Consider the following 14,937-nt stretch of genomic DNA (forward strand, 5'->3'; position numbering starts at 1 on the left):
ATTTGCCTTCCTAAGAAACTGCACTGCTTCTCTCTCTTCAGTTCACAGCTCTTCCTTACCCAGCTGTTCCTCAGTTCTCAGAACCAAGGACTCACTACTTTTAGCAAAGGAGACTTCTTTCAAACTCTTTTTATGTTTTCTAAACAGTGTGTTCATTTCCTTTCTACTCCTTAGTGTGTTTGAGTGTTCTGTACACAGTTAACACTGTACCTGAATCATATATAATCTTTATTTTGGAAAGCTCGGGTTTTTTGAACTTAAGTAATTTACTAACCACTGGCCGATTATTCAATTTTTAATTCACTCTTTTTAAAATTCAAATAATATACTGTGGCTGAAAAGAACCTTCAAGGAAACTAAAATGTAGGAGGATTGGGACCAGCTGACTAACTTATAATTTTTCCTACAAAATTCAGTTTCTAAATCAGGCAACTAAAGTCTGTACTGGCCAGAAGCCAGCCTTCTTTGCTTATTCTGTCTGTACTCATTGAGCCTTGCTGTGCTGTAATGACCGTGTAGGTGCTGTGAAGGGTCAGGTTCCAGCTGTCCCTAAGAGCCTTTGGTCCAGTTGAAGTCAGGTAGAAACTTAGATCACAGTGTTTCAGGCCTTACTGTTGTGGCTTTTAGGGTGGGCACAGCAGGAGATCCCACGGCACCTCGGGCCCTTCGGTGCTGAGTCAGGCCTATATTGAGGGAGACGTTGGGGCCAGGTGCCGAGTGTACGTAGAGGGCCCGGATGGGAAGTTAGTTACAAATCAGATGATGGAGGCTTTAGTGGGCAAGCGGGAGGAAGCACTAGAGATAAGTGCAGAGCTTTGAAGCCGTGAAGTAGACGATTAGGTGACTAGTCAGTCTCCTGGGCCAGATTTACGCTTGTCTTTTGTCCAGAATTTGTACTGAAATCTTTTCTTTTCCTTGGGTCATTCTTCTTTTTCTGTAAGCAGTAAGTGGAAAAGGCAAGACTCCGCTTCGAAAGAGGTACAGCACCTCTCATCAGACGGGCCAGACGAAGCAGCTTCCCCTGGAGGAGAGCAGCTGTGAGAAAGGCTGTCAGGTCACCAGTGAGCAGATCAAAGCCGATATGAAAGCAGCTAGGGATGGTTCTGAAAAGAAAAAAGCCAAGGATGTTTATCCCAGCTGCAGCAGCACAGGTGCCAGCACAGTGGCAAACTCCAGCTCACCCAGCACGGCTTCCCAGAGCCCGGACTTTGTAAGGACGGTGACCAGTGGCGGCCCCTCCGAGCCTAGCCCTCCAGAAGTGGATGTTTCCAGGCAGTGTGTCTGCTCCCCTGGTGGGTCAGAGGACTCTGAGGCCATGGAGGAGGGAGATGCAGAGAGCTCTGTCTGCCCCAGATGCTGCTGTCTCAGGCCTCAGGAGTCTCAAAGGAGAACTGGCAGGTGTTCTGACGAGGAGCGTCCTTCAACCAGCCGAGCCTGTGTTGTGAATGGCGCGGATGGTACGAGATCCGCCTTTTCCTTTAGGACTCTGCCACAAGGGGGGTCTTCAGGCCCAGCACATGATGAGAGGACTAATGGGAGTGGCTCTGGGGCTACAGGTGAGGACAGGAGGGGGAGCTCCCAGCCTGAGAGTTGTGACGTGCAGTCTAATGAAGACTACCCTCGGAGGCCCCTAACCAGGGCCAGGAGCAGACTGTCCCATGTACCGCTGATATCTGAGTCAGGTATGACAATGCTCCCAGGATTAGCCTCTGCAGGGCAGGGCTGGAGAATACCCGGAGATTGTTTCATGAGTTTCTTTCTAAAAAGCTAATTAATTAATTAGTTAATTAATTAATTAATGGTAACTGATACTCTATGTGTGAGTTCTGTGGATCATAGAAACTTTTAAATAATTTTTAAAAAGTATTTTGGTGGAAGCAGATGTAAAACACTTTGAATCCAGAAAATTGAGAATCACTTCACCTTTAAGAAAAGTTAAACCGTGTGCAATTCTGATTCTGATGCCTGAGCCCACATAGTCACAGGAGTGTTGTTCCGCCCCACACTTAGGGTGTCTCTGAAGACCTAGTGCTTAGGGGAAGGTAGGAGCATGAGGTAGCTTGGCTGCTGAACTTTCCTGTGCATTACTGGGCCTGCCTCTGGGTTTTAGTGATTTTTTTTCCTGAAATCTATTTTGCTTCCAGCTAGGTTTGGCAGGAGATAAACAGGTAAGTAAGTAGTTTTCCTCAGATGATTTGAGTGAAGGTACACACATGCACACACAGACATGACACTAATTTATATTTCTGTTCTAAGACCATCCTTCTTGCTTTTATTAAAGTACTAGTATATACCAGCAGATAGTAATAGATTTTAACTTTCTCTAAGCATCTTAATTTTAAAATCTTAAAACCAGTCCCACAACAGAGGCATGGCCTGCTTTTTCATATATTAAATAAGTGGAATTTATGAGGCATTAAACTCATAAAAGTAAGTTTTATAAGTGCAAGACTTAACCTATGTGCAGATAGTCCTAGTGGTATAAATTCATATAAAACAAGTTATATTTGAAGATACAGTGTGCTCTTTAAATTCTGATCTGTTACATAATAAAAATACTTTTCCCAGCTTGAATTTTAAGATGTTTTATGATAGTCTTAAAAAAGCATATAGAAAAGAATGTATAACATGACCATTTTGAAGTTTGCCACTAGGTCAGTCGCATTAAGAATAGTCACACTTGCACCTGACACCAACAGTCAACTTCTTTATCACCCTGACTCTGAACTTCAGCCCTGTACCTACTGTGAGACTTTAGTTGCCTGGGTTTTGTCTCTGTGAAGCCGGATGTACAAGCTTTCCGTACTCTGTACAAGGTCTGCCCTCATATGCTTTAGAGAAACGATCTCAGCTTCTCATTTTAATAAATGTCTCTGTTTATTTTCTCTTAGTTATATCAGAGTTTGTAATAACTTTGACTGATGAAGATACCTTTACAACACTGAGTCCTATTTAAGAACTATTATGAATGTTCAATTATTTGCTATCTGTCTCTGAAGTGTTATCAGTTGATTTTAGAACTTTTTTAAAACATGAATCATTTATCTTGGAGGTTCTTTTCTTCTTTTCTTTCTTTTCTTTTTTTTTTTTTTTTTGTCTTAGGTTTTTCTTATTCTTTTTTCTGTTTTATTCTCATCTGTCACATGGTCTGACTTTTTCAGAGGTTAAATAATTACCTGGATAAAACAAGAAAAATTTTACTTTAACATTTTCTACTTTTTTTCTCATTTTTATTTTTCTGTTTGAGATAACTTTTTTTAGTGCATAAATTAGTTCTGAATATTTTTGAAACATCATGCAAATGTCCAATTTACTTTTAAGACATTTTTCTGGGAAGAAAAGAAATCAATACTTTCTAAAAGTATTTTATTTACAAAAAAAAATATCACAGAACACCTAATGTGGTTATGAAAGAGTAGCATTTATTAAAATAGTTCTCATAGTTCCTGGTCTCTGTCCTTGATGCTGTGAGGCTGGTCTCATCTGCTCTTTTTCTAAGCACCTTTCACACCCATCTTTGTAATGCTGTTTCATTGTCTGTCTGCGCTGTAGCTCAGGGGCCACACATGACAGGGACAGTGTTTGTTTGCCGTTCTCCTCCCAGCCTCTAGCACTATGTCTTAACTGCAGTGTGAGGTCAAATGGATGAAATGGGCTTAGTAAGTGTAGCCACTGTAAGTTATGTTGATGCTAGACAATGTACAAAATCATTAGACATGGTCCCTGACAGGAAGACACGAAGGAATAATAATAGGCATAGGAAATTCCCTTTTCCTGGTATGTGTGGAAACACTTGCTCAAAATCATCTACAAATAAACTGTTGCTTCATTTTATAGCTTTTTGTAGAAAGCACAAACCAATTTAGTCCCAGTGGAGAGCAGGGAGCATAACCAGAACACTGTTACAGGCAGTAAAGGGGGGAGAAGGCAGTTCAGGAAGGTGAGAGGTTTGAGATGGAATCATAAAAGGAGAAGGCAGGCGGCCGTTGGAGTTGGCTGCTTGATGACTGAACCAGGCCTGTTTGGTTTGTTTGCACTTTGATGATGTCCTGAGGAGTTCTAAGAGGTCTGTGAATCTTGGTGGTCTTTAGCTGACTTTTGGTCATGGAGGTAGGTTTTGCCAGAGGTTTCTTCAAGATATTGTTGGATGAATAAAACTCTCTCATTTTGCCTTCAGCAGAACAGCTACTTTCAGATGTTTGGATTTCATAGCATTGGCAGGATCTGAACCTCATTCTCCTTTGTAATCTGCACTAGAGTGTTGACACCGCACAGTAGTATAGGAGTGATGATCAAGAGCTGTATTCACTCGGTTGCACGTTGCTAGCATACTATTATGTGTCAACAATGAGAAGACTTTCAATATCTTAATAATAGATTTAATAAATTGTGTGGGTTTATGTTTAGACCTTGCTTTTAAATAAAATTCCATTTGTTCTTATAATTAAGTTACAACGTTTTAGTAAAATACTAGTAAATTGAGGTTAAACCTCACTGAAAAATATAGGGCTGGTAACCTAGTGACTAGAACCAGATTGAGTAGATTTGACTCTTGGTATGGACTTAACATGTTGGCAAGCTAGTTTACTTTCCAGTGATTCAGTTTCCAGAATATTTAATGAGGATAATTTAAAATAACTTACATTAGAAGTGCTGTTGTAAGAATTCAGTGAGTTAATACAAGGAAAGCAGTTAGGGTAGGACACAGGGCGTGCTCAGGACCTGCCGTGCTGAGTGCCAGCTCCTCAGTCAGTGTTTATTGTAATTCTAGTGGCTGACATTGAAAGAACAGTTGTTGCCTCTAAGGGTCAACTTTTACTTTAAATATGGAGGGAGACAAGTGTATGGGGAAATACAGAACAATACACATTAGTTGGAGGTCCAAATCCAATTTGTTAGAACCAAATGATGGTTGGCTAGGACCAAGATGGGTATTCTTTCAGACCCTGAAGGCTCAAAAGATGTTCTGAGCAAAATAGCTAGAGTGATGAATGGCTTCAGACATAGGTAATGGAGGCAGTTGAGGCCTGCAGGGTGGACTAATACAATACCTGTGAGGTACAGTGAGGCATTTACTTCAGTGTCAGGAATCGAAACATACCCACTAAGCAGCAGCCATTGGGAAGGTTTTGTAGTAGGGAAGAAATGAGTTTCATTCCTCAGAGGTATCTATAATGAGTTGAGGCCCAGGCCAAAGCCAAGAACATGGGTAAGATGTGGGAGCTGTATGCCTACTGGGACGCTTAAGGTAGGAGGGGTGATTGTGCCTTGGAGTGGCCTTGCAGAGACACCACCTAACTATTTCAACAAGCAAATTGAGATTTGGGAGTTAGGATGAAGCTTTCGTATGTGACTGAGTACGTTCTGTGTGTGTACTGGGGGTGGGGCGGGGGGACAAAGAAGGATACAATTCGGATTTTCTTTTTCATAGAAGTTGCCAAAACAAAGCCATGCCATGCCATGAAACGAAAACGAACTGCAGATAAGTCTACCAGCACAAGTGATCCTGTGATTGAGGATGACCATGTACAGGTAAAGAAAAAAGCTATCATTTTTTCACAGTTCAGCCCAGTTCATGCAAAGAAACTGAAATTTCTATCTTTATATACTGTCTATATTCTAAAGAGAAAATTCGGTTAACAGACTCTAGTTTGTCACAATGAAAATTTTCACCCTTAAAGAAAACAAAGCATTGGGAAGGTACACTCCCTTGTAACTTCTAAATGTTTATCATTGTAGGTTCTTGTATTAAAATCCAAAAATCTTGTTGGAGTCACAATGACTAATTGTGGAATCACAGATCTAGTGCTGAAAGACTGCCCCAAGATGATGTTCATTCATGGTATGTATCTGGGGTTGTGTCTGTATAAGAACATCACGAAACCTTTAGAGAATTAAGGCCAGACCAGTTGAAGCAGGCTGCAACTCTAACTAACCAAGAGACTAAGGCTGGAGGATTGCAAATTTCAGGTCAGCTTGTGCCATAATGCAAGATTTAATCACAAAATTTAAAAGTTTAAGAAGAATTAAAACGTGTATATGTGTTTGTGTAGCAAGTGGAGATGCAGCTCAGTGTAGAGTGTTCGCTGCTTCGCACGTGGGACATTGCATGTGGGACATCCTAGGTTCCAACCTCAGCAGTGCCAAGCGAGCGAAAGCTAATCCTCCTGTATACCAGCGACATTATTACTTCTCACAGGAGTGATTTGGGCTAGCTTTAATTTTGTCTTTGTTGTATGGTTCTCGCAGAATTCCTCTGGAATGAGGGTCCACCTGTTAACGCTTGATCCTTCTTATGTCGCCTCCCCTTGAAAGTTAACTGCTCCCTGATGTGGCAGAGCAGCTTCCTAGCATGGAGAGGCTGCAGTCAGTTATACCTCAGCTTAGCTCTGGGCATGAGGCTCTGGAAAGGTCCTGTAAAGGGCAGAGAGACTGGGCCTCTGCTGCTTTGCTGCTCTGTGCTTGGTTATATGTTCAATTGATCCTTAGTTCCTGGCCCATTGTTGCTGCTCCCAGCCCAGTCTCTGGGCCCATTGCACACAGTTTCTGTTTCTACCATCTCTGCTAATTTAATATACTCCTGCATACCTTCCATGTCCTTTTTTTTTTAACATGTCTCCCTTAAATATAGGCTGTTCTGGGTGAGATTTGAAAGTTTTAGGTGTATATTATATCCATTTATAATGGGATTTTTATTTTTAAAATTAAAATTTTTATATTCCTATTTTTATATAGATAGATGATAGATAGATAGATAGATAGATAGATAGGGGGGCAGGCTGGGGTTCTGGCATACACCTTTGATCCAAAATAACCTGGAGGCAAAAATAGGCAGTACTCTGAGTTTGAAGCCAGCCTGGTCTACACAGCACATTCTAGACCAGCCAAGGCTACACAGGGAGACCATGCATCATGTGTTTTAAAAAAGAAAATCAAGATCTGCCTTATTTTCTTTCTTAAACGAATTACATGCTGTGTGTTCATTTTCTCAAGTAGGTAAAGTATACATAATTTTGGTTAAGTCATAGGGCATTTGGCATTTGTTTTGGTTAAATGCAGTGGTGTGTGTGTGTATACACGTACATCCATATATATCCATACATGTGGGTACACAACATGATATAGGGTATGACCACTGGAAGACACCTTATACAACTGGGCATGACTCACACCTGAAATGTTAGCACTTAGGAGGCTGAAGCAGAAGGATTGCTGTGAACCCAGTGCTAGCCTGGGCCTCAGAGAAAAACCCTTTTTTCAAGGAAACATCTAGCAGATATAACTTTCTGCTATGCTAGTATTGTGGAAATATTGTTAAAGCAAATTATTTCCATTTTCCATTTCCTGTGGTATTGATGATAAACAAAGAAATTCCATGAATTCCATAAAAGGCACCTTCTAAACCTACCATAAAACTGGGAGACCATAAAAAGGACAGATCAGACCTCTCCTGAATTCTGTAGGATGTCAAACTGTTCAAGCTGCAAATTTTTGAATTTTTTATTTGTTTGTTTTATTTCAGCTGACAAGTTATTTTTGCCATAGAATATCTAATCAAGTCACTGTCTCCTTTTCGAGTTTCTTGAAACAGAAAGCTCTGAAAGGTGCACAGCAGACTGGTGCTCCTGACTGGTGCTCAGGGCTCCACCACAGTCGTGTCTGGGCATCTGAATCAGCCTCCCAGTGCTGCGTCACCTATCGCTTCCTCTCAGCACCGAAGCTCTTCCTAGAGTGTCACTGGCTTTACTGCTGGGCCTTACCCCATGATTCTCCTGTATCTTCCTAACCCACTGATGGATCATATGTCCTCAGGTCCACTTTCTGCCCTTGAAACCAAGTTGTTGAGTTCAACTTGTCCTGAGACACAGGGTGTTAGATATGTAGTTCGGTCTCTGGATAACAGCTAAGTCAACGGCAGATGAGGCGCCGAGACACAATTAGATTATTCTTTACCTGTGTCTGATTTTACAGCACGGAGCCGTCAGGTCCATATCACTATCTGGTCCTCTCTCTTTTTATTTCTATCAAATTCCTCCTTTCTCTGCATGACAGAGACTGAAGGCAGGCTGCTGCACGTTTAGACATGGAGGTTAGTTCCAGGGTGCAGCGCTCTGACAGATGATGATGCTTGCATTGCGGATCCTGTAGAAGATGCCTTTGTGAAAGTCTAGAAAATCCAGCAATTCAGCTCTGTGGCTTTATAATTGTGTCCATTTAATTCTCTCTGAAGTTAAACCAGGCAGTTTAGACCAAGGAAGAAGCAGGCTGGGATGCAGTTAGTAATTTAGTACAGCAAAGTGTGGTGAGTAGCAGACTTCCTGTCTGCTGGGTTGAACTGGAAGAAGGATCATGTTTTAGATAACCTTTCAGTAGATCTTTCCATAGTACTAAAATATATAGCCAAGAATTTTAGAAACCACAGATTTCTGTGCCTTTTCTCAAGGTACAGTTTCTGTATTTTTGCAGGAACTGTTCAATTTCTACCATTAAATACAAGGCAATATTTGTGAATTCTTCCAGCTGTGACCTTTAACTATATAGTCATATCACATTCCATAAACTTGGTTATTAAGGAAATGGTTCCTGGGCAGTTCCTATTTGGGCAGGTCAACTTCCAGGACTTAATCTCTTTAGAAGGCAACAGTAGAGGACAGGAGGGCCTTGATGAGAACTGCTGACTTCTTCTGAACCTGAGTTATGTTGTCAAATCTTAACTGCTATGCATGATCAGGAGAGTAGCTGTGTCTACAAGCACACTGCCTGTGCCGTTGTTTTCCAGAGATGCTTCCAGAATATGCTTTGCACTCTTATATTAATTATTTATAGAGCGTTTTGTTTTATTCCATAGCTACCAGGTGCAGGGTCCTGAAGCATTTGAAGGTAGAAAATGCACCGATTGTAAACCGATTTGACTATGCACAATGCAAGAAACTAAATATGGACCAGGTACTAGACCAAATACTGAGGATGCCTCCGGAGAGGAACCGCATCATCTACCTGCGCCCAATGCAGCAGGTAACAAACGCTGCTTTTTATAAGATACACATTGTGCTAATATTTGTTTATTTGGTCCATTTCGTTTAACTCTTAGTAATGATTCTTTAAAATCTGTGGAGTTTTTATAGCTGAGCCATGTTGTCCTGTCAATAGTGCTTTTTAAAGCTTTTCTACTAGATCTTTAGGGATTCGTAGCATTACACAGTGCTCATTCAGCAAGCTAGAAGTTGCCTGTTGACTAAGAATATGTGCTCAGATCACGGACTTCCTGGTTCAGATTTTGCTTTGACATAAAGCAAGCTCTTTTTATCTCTCAATTTCTTATATGTAAAATTAGAATTGCACTTACAGTTTTGTGCTGTTTTAATTAATATATACAATATACTAGGACAGTTGCTGGTATTTCATAAGCAAGAGTATAACTGAAATTATTATGAAAAGTTAAGTGCATATGTAGGATAATGCTTGTTGCTAAAAGGAAATACTAAACATCTCCTGGATTCTGAGATTAAGGCCCTTAAAATTAGCTCATCAAATTCTTAAGTGTCTTAATACTCAAAACTGGTTACATCTTACAAATAGACTTTTTCTAGGAAGTTTACCTTTCTCTAAAGGAATTACACTCGTGCTCTACTGAAAGCAGGACGATACTGAAGAGCTAAGAGGAGAAAGGGCATCCGTGAGAATGTCCTGTCAACACAGAATCCACAAGAAGGCACGAACATACTGTCCTTAAAACCTAGCAGTTGTTCTGATAGGACTGACTTCCCGCTCTCTGGGTTCTGTAGTTACCAGTTACGGCCATCCTCAGAAGATGTGCACTTGATGGAGATGAGTCGCCTGCATCGGCTCCCTCTGACTTGATAGCTCCTTAAAAGGCAGTTGGGGAGAGGGGGACGTGGCTGAGTTTGCTGTGTAGAGAATTTGCTGTCTTCATCCTAACACGGCGGGACGTGCTCTGGGACAGAGCTTGTTATTTGGTATTCAAATCTGCCAGGGGTTTCAAAGCTGAAACTTTTCAAGGTCGTGGAGTCAGGTGTCTCAGACTTAGTCTTGGTCCGAAGACCTTTTCTCTGATGTTGTCTTCAGGTAGACACACTGACTCTGGAGCAGAAGCTCTTCAGTGGCCCTTACCCCTATCACATCTGCATCATCCATGAGTTCAGCAACCCTCCCAATGTGCGGAACAAGGTGCGCATTCGCAATTGGATGGACACAATAGCCAACATCAATCAGTAAGTGTCTCAGTTACCCCAGAGTTCTTCATTGTCTTTTCTATTGGAGCCTCCTGGGGTCAGACCCTTGCTCTTTAAGTGACTGCCACTGAGCTGTAAAAAATGATGAAGCAAATTTCAAACTTAAGCATGCATGTATTCATGAAGCATTTTATTCAAACTTAGAAGAGAAATTACAGATCCTACATGCATGTTTCATGTTATCTCTTCAGCCATGGAGGATGGAAAAGAAACAGTTAATGACAATGACACTGAGGCTTCATTTTTCAGAAAATTGTTTTGTTTTGTTTTTTATCATACATACCTTGTACTACTTACCCTCAACATACAACCAACGTGCTCAAAGACTTCCCATTTTGTTTCCTTAATACGATTTGAAAGATAATAAAGACTGTGCTTTAGACCTGATTAGACTTATTCTCCAGCTGGGGTGACTGGAGCTGTCAGATCTGTCCTGCCTGAGATGCTTGGTGGAGTCTTAAGTCTGAGTAGTCCAGACAGGTGCTTTTACCCAGCATTCTTTTTCATGGTATATTTACTTGATTTTTTTCCCCTGTTGTCTCCAGAGAGCTCATTAAATACGAATTTTTCCTGGAAGCCACTCGAACCGAAGAAGATTTAAAGAAGTACCCTAAGTATCCCTGGGGGAGAGAAATCTACACTTTAGAGGGTAAGATTTACCTAGACTGCAGGGATAAATTGTAAGCTGTGAACTAGGTGAGAGGGCATGCCCGAGGGGGATATGGAAGGTCTTAGCTAATGAGAGATTTGCATCCCTGCAAGACATAGAGAGTGGATACATCTTGGTGTGTCTGTGTATCGTTACCATCCCTAGAATAATTGGAATCTGTTGACACACAAAAGGTAAATAAAAATTGAGAGGTATTGATAGAAATGACTTTGAAGGCAGCTGGCTCAGGCTCTGTGTCTCGCTGTAGCTGCTTAAGTACAGACTGCTACTGTCAGCAGTCCCTCCCGTACTAACGGGACTTTCGCAACTGTCTGCTTGTTTCAGGTGTTGTGGATGGAGCTCCGTATTCCATGATTTCTGACTTCCCTTGGCTGAGGTCACTGCGGGCAGCAGAGCCTAACAGCTTTGCCAGATACGATTTTGAAGATGATGAAGAGAGTAATTATTGACTTCTGTTCTCTAGATTGGATAGACTGTACTATGTTAAGTAGTTAATATTTTGTTTATAAATTAGGAATGATGCAGAGTTTTGGTTTAGTTTCCCTTAATATTTTAACATGACCCAAAAAAGGCCCAGCTACAATACAGTGGGTCCAATATGTGAACATGAGATTCATAGTGAGTCTAACATATCTACACAGTGGTTTTAATATGTCTACGTGATGAGAATTTCATCATATTTTTCTATTCTGTGAAAAGCACATGAGCTTTTATAAAACTGTTTGGAACTTCGCCTGTTGAAGTTTCTACAGATTCTCATGTATGTAGCCTAGGCCTGGCCTAAATTGTCTGTGTAGTAAGCCTGGCCTCGAACACCTAATCCCAGTTGCTAGAATTGCATTTGGCGTGCCTGAAAATGACTGATCTTTACTGAAGAATTTACAAACATCATATTTTAGAGTTGCTCAATTATACTAATGATTTGCCTGTTTTTTAGGAGTACTGTTTTAATTCGTGGCAGCTTATTATGATTTAAATAGAAGAATTGGGGGATGCTTTTAATACACTTTTTTAAAGTGTTAGCATATTTGTATATTCACTTTTAGGTAAAGCTTCAAAAGAAATGTTTTTAAGGAGGTAAATTTTTTAAACTACTTGATTTATGCATAATTTATGTCTTGGTACATTATTTTTACCTGGAGACTTTGACCTCTGCTATCCTTGGCATCAGATCTGATATAAAACTAAAGTCATGAAGGCAAATTCCATGAGCTATTCTTGCATCAGCAACAGGACATACTAGTATGTACTAGTATTTCCTGGACCAAGTGATTCTAATCATCATAACTATCCCTCCTCTCTTCCCCATTTCCCAGGTACCATTTATGCTCCTCGAAGGAAAGGACAGTTGTCTGCAGACATCTGTATGGAGACAATAGGGGAAGAGATCTCAGAGATGCGCCAGATGAAGAGGGGTGTATTTCAGCGAGTAGTGGCGATTTTTATCCACTACTGTGATGTCAATGGAGAGCCAGTTGAAGACGACTACATTTAAATAGACCTTTCCTGGCTCTTCTGGCCCATGGTGGCCAAGAGTCTACACAGGAACCTTGGGCTTGGAATTGGGAGGCCCTGGCTCAGTTTGTTATATATAAAATATATAAGGAACATGGAAATTGTATACAAAGATTTATATATAGAAGAAATATACAGAGATACTTCCAAAAGTAATGTCTTTATATCCTATGTTTATACATCTTAATTTAAAGAAGTCATTTGAAGGAAGGCCAATCATTTAGCACTGGTTGTGTTCACTTTTCCTGACTTAGCTCTCAGTGTCAGGTGACTGAGCTCATCTCCTCGGCTCCTCACCACGTCCTTCAGTCTGTGCCTTTTTCTTCTCCAGCAGAGCTGCGTAAGTCAGCCTGCTAAAGAGTGTTGTATCTTGTGTGTTTTTGTTTTCATAATGCCAACTAAACCCTTAGTCAGAGAAGATTATGTTTCTGTACTAAGATGTAGTTTTTTTTTCTTAACGTTTATATTTGGCATATTCATTTACATGAAAAGATTCATGAACTTAAATGAATTTGAAGGGCAAATAGAGAGTTTCCAGAGCATTTCTAGTTATTTATTTCCACATTCAATTGTGTACATGCTTTATCTTGAACATAAAAATAAACATTTAGTAAAAACGTTATTCTCTCCGTGGATTTGAAACTTGTTATTTACAGTAGCAAATACTTCACAGAACAGCAGTGCATAGCTGAGTCTAACTCAGTGCCTTTGTCCACTCTAATCCGTTTTAAACCTGTGGCTGTAAGATGCAGTACACACACAACTGTGGCAGAGTGTTGGGACAATAACTCAGGCTATTTCAGAGGAGCTGCCTGCCTTCCTCTCAGCTAGACACTGCCCAGCAGCAGTGAGTGGTGCAGTTGCCTTTCAGTGTGGCACCATGGCTTTGCCATTTGACAAATAAGTGACCTTAACAGGCTTCCAAATCCAGTGGCTAAAGACAAAAAGAATTATGGTCTGTAGAAAAGTGTCAGGTCTTTCAGTATTTGTACAGTCCCTTCCCTTTCTAGGGATTGAGGCAGAGATAGAAAAAAAAACCCACATGGTAAGAACTTAGTGTTGGCTGGGTAGGACTAGGACGAGAATCTGAGTTTCTGATCCCAGTGACAGAAAAGAGTGTTGGTGACTTCATAACACTGGACTCATGAGTGCCAGGTGCCTGGGTATAAAGTCTACTTGAAGGCTTTTAAGATTCGTGAAATACAAGATTTTAAAAAATCTTAAGTGTAAGATCATTCATCTTTTGTTCACATTGTTTGTTTTTATTTTTTAGCTCACTGCTTTAACTCGTTCGCCGTTGAGATTATAACTGCTCAGTAAGAGGCAAAAAAAAAAAAAAAAAAAAAAGTGCAGAATAATAACCTGCAGTCCTCAGCAAGACTCAGCCTGTATCCCTAGTCAGGAACTCACCTAAGCAATGCTGGCATCAGCCATTAGCGGCCACTGCTCTTCACTTGGTTTGCCCATCCTATTGCAAACTCATTAAATACAGTAGGGGCCCTAAGATCATTTGTAAAGATGCCAAAGGCAGACACCAGAAAACAAAACTGGAGGCTACCCACTCTCATAGGCACTTAGTAAATGTACAGGGACAAACAGCTGGTAGATTGCTTTATAGCAAGGCCAGCAAACTGTGTGGGCTAGGTAGTATTTTATGTTCAGTGGGCCACATACATTCTCCACTGTGGGAGAGCCATGAAGAACACAAAGAAACATGGCTATTTTACAACAAAACTTTATTTATAGACAGAAATTTGAATTTCACATAATACTCACATCACAAAATAATACTCCTGAACTTATACCCAGACATATTGGAAAGTAAAAATTCTGAAGGCTTACAGACCACATCTTGGCCAGTTTGTCCACACCTGATGGAGAACTGAGTTTTCTATTCAGTCATGTCACCAGCTTTGTGTACAATGGCCTGTTTGTAAAAGGGCCTTAAATAGTTCACAGACGACCTCTGACTGAGTGTCAGTATCAGAAAGAACCACGTATCTCATGCTGCCTGGTATGTGGGTCTAGTACTTTAGACAATAGCTAATGTGATGTTTGAAGTGACTCAGTACATGGAGTCAGAAGTCCTGGGTTCAGATTCTACCTTCAGACAATAGCTGTGACCAGGAGACGGTTACAAGCCCTGCGCTGGAGGCTCACTTTCCCTCATTTGCAAAGTGATAATAGCTACCCAACTCCACCTGGCAATGCTGAAGGGCCAATGAGATCATCCAGTATAATCCCAGGTTTGTTCAGCCTTCTGGCAGGCTGTGTGTGTGTTTGTGTGTGTGTGTGTGTGTGTGTGTGTGTGTTGTCAGTTTATTTTCATAGTTCCTTTTTTCCCCCTAATCTTTCCATGAAGTCTCTTAAACCATATCCTAGGACTGATTAGGAGAACCAGTCAGGCCACAGGCATTTTGAACCTTTGAGGGGTGATTACTCAATGCCTCCTAAGCTTGTCACAACACCAACACATGTACATCCAGTTTAGTAGTTTAG

At 40.8% G+C, this 14,937-nt stretch overlaps 1 protein-coding gene across 5 annotated transcripts in view; it reads left to right on the top strand.

The window, feature by feature from the left end:
- Nucleotides 1-13,060, top strand: part of Fbxo38 (F-box protein 38) — a 47,595-nt gene extending 34,535 nt beyond the window's left edge. For 4 of the 5 annotated variants that reach the window (XM_034518052.2, XM_076912565.1, XM_076912566.1 and 1 more), the window contains 8 exons: nucleotides 945-1,682; nucleotides 5,432-5,532; nucleotides 5,740-5,842; nucleotides 8,849-9,015; nucleotides 10,087-10,232; nucleotides 10,799-10,902; nucleotides 11,248-11,361; nucleotides 12,240-13,060. In XM_034518052.2, coding sequence (XP_034373943.1) covers nucleotides 945-1,682; nucleotides 5,432-5,532; nucleotides 5,740-5,842; nucleotides 8,849-9,015; nucleotides 10,087-10,232; nucleotides 10,799-10,902; nucleotides 11,248-11,361; nucleotides 12,240-12,418 — 1,652 coding nt within the window. In that variant the 3' untranslated portion in view covers nucleotides 12,419-13,060. The remainder of the gene's footprint in view (nucleotides 1-944; nucleotides 1,683-5,431; nucleotides 5,533-5,739; nucleotides 5,843-8,848; nucleotides 9,016-10,086; nucleotides 10,233-10,798; nucleotides 10,903-11,247; nucleotides 11,362-12,239) is intronic. The other variant, XM_034518054.2, reaches the window with a different exon arrangement.
- Nucleotides 13,061-14,937: the final 1,877 nt, after the last annotated feature.

This window comes from Arvicanthis niloticus, chromosome 14 (genome assembly GCF_011762505.2).
Source record: "Arvicanthis niloticus isolate mArvNil1 chromosome 14, mArvNil1.pat.X, whole genome shotgun sequence".
NCBI lineage: Eukaryota > Metazoa > Chordata > Mammalia > Rodentia > Muridae > Arvicanthis > Arvicanthis niloticus.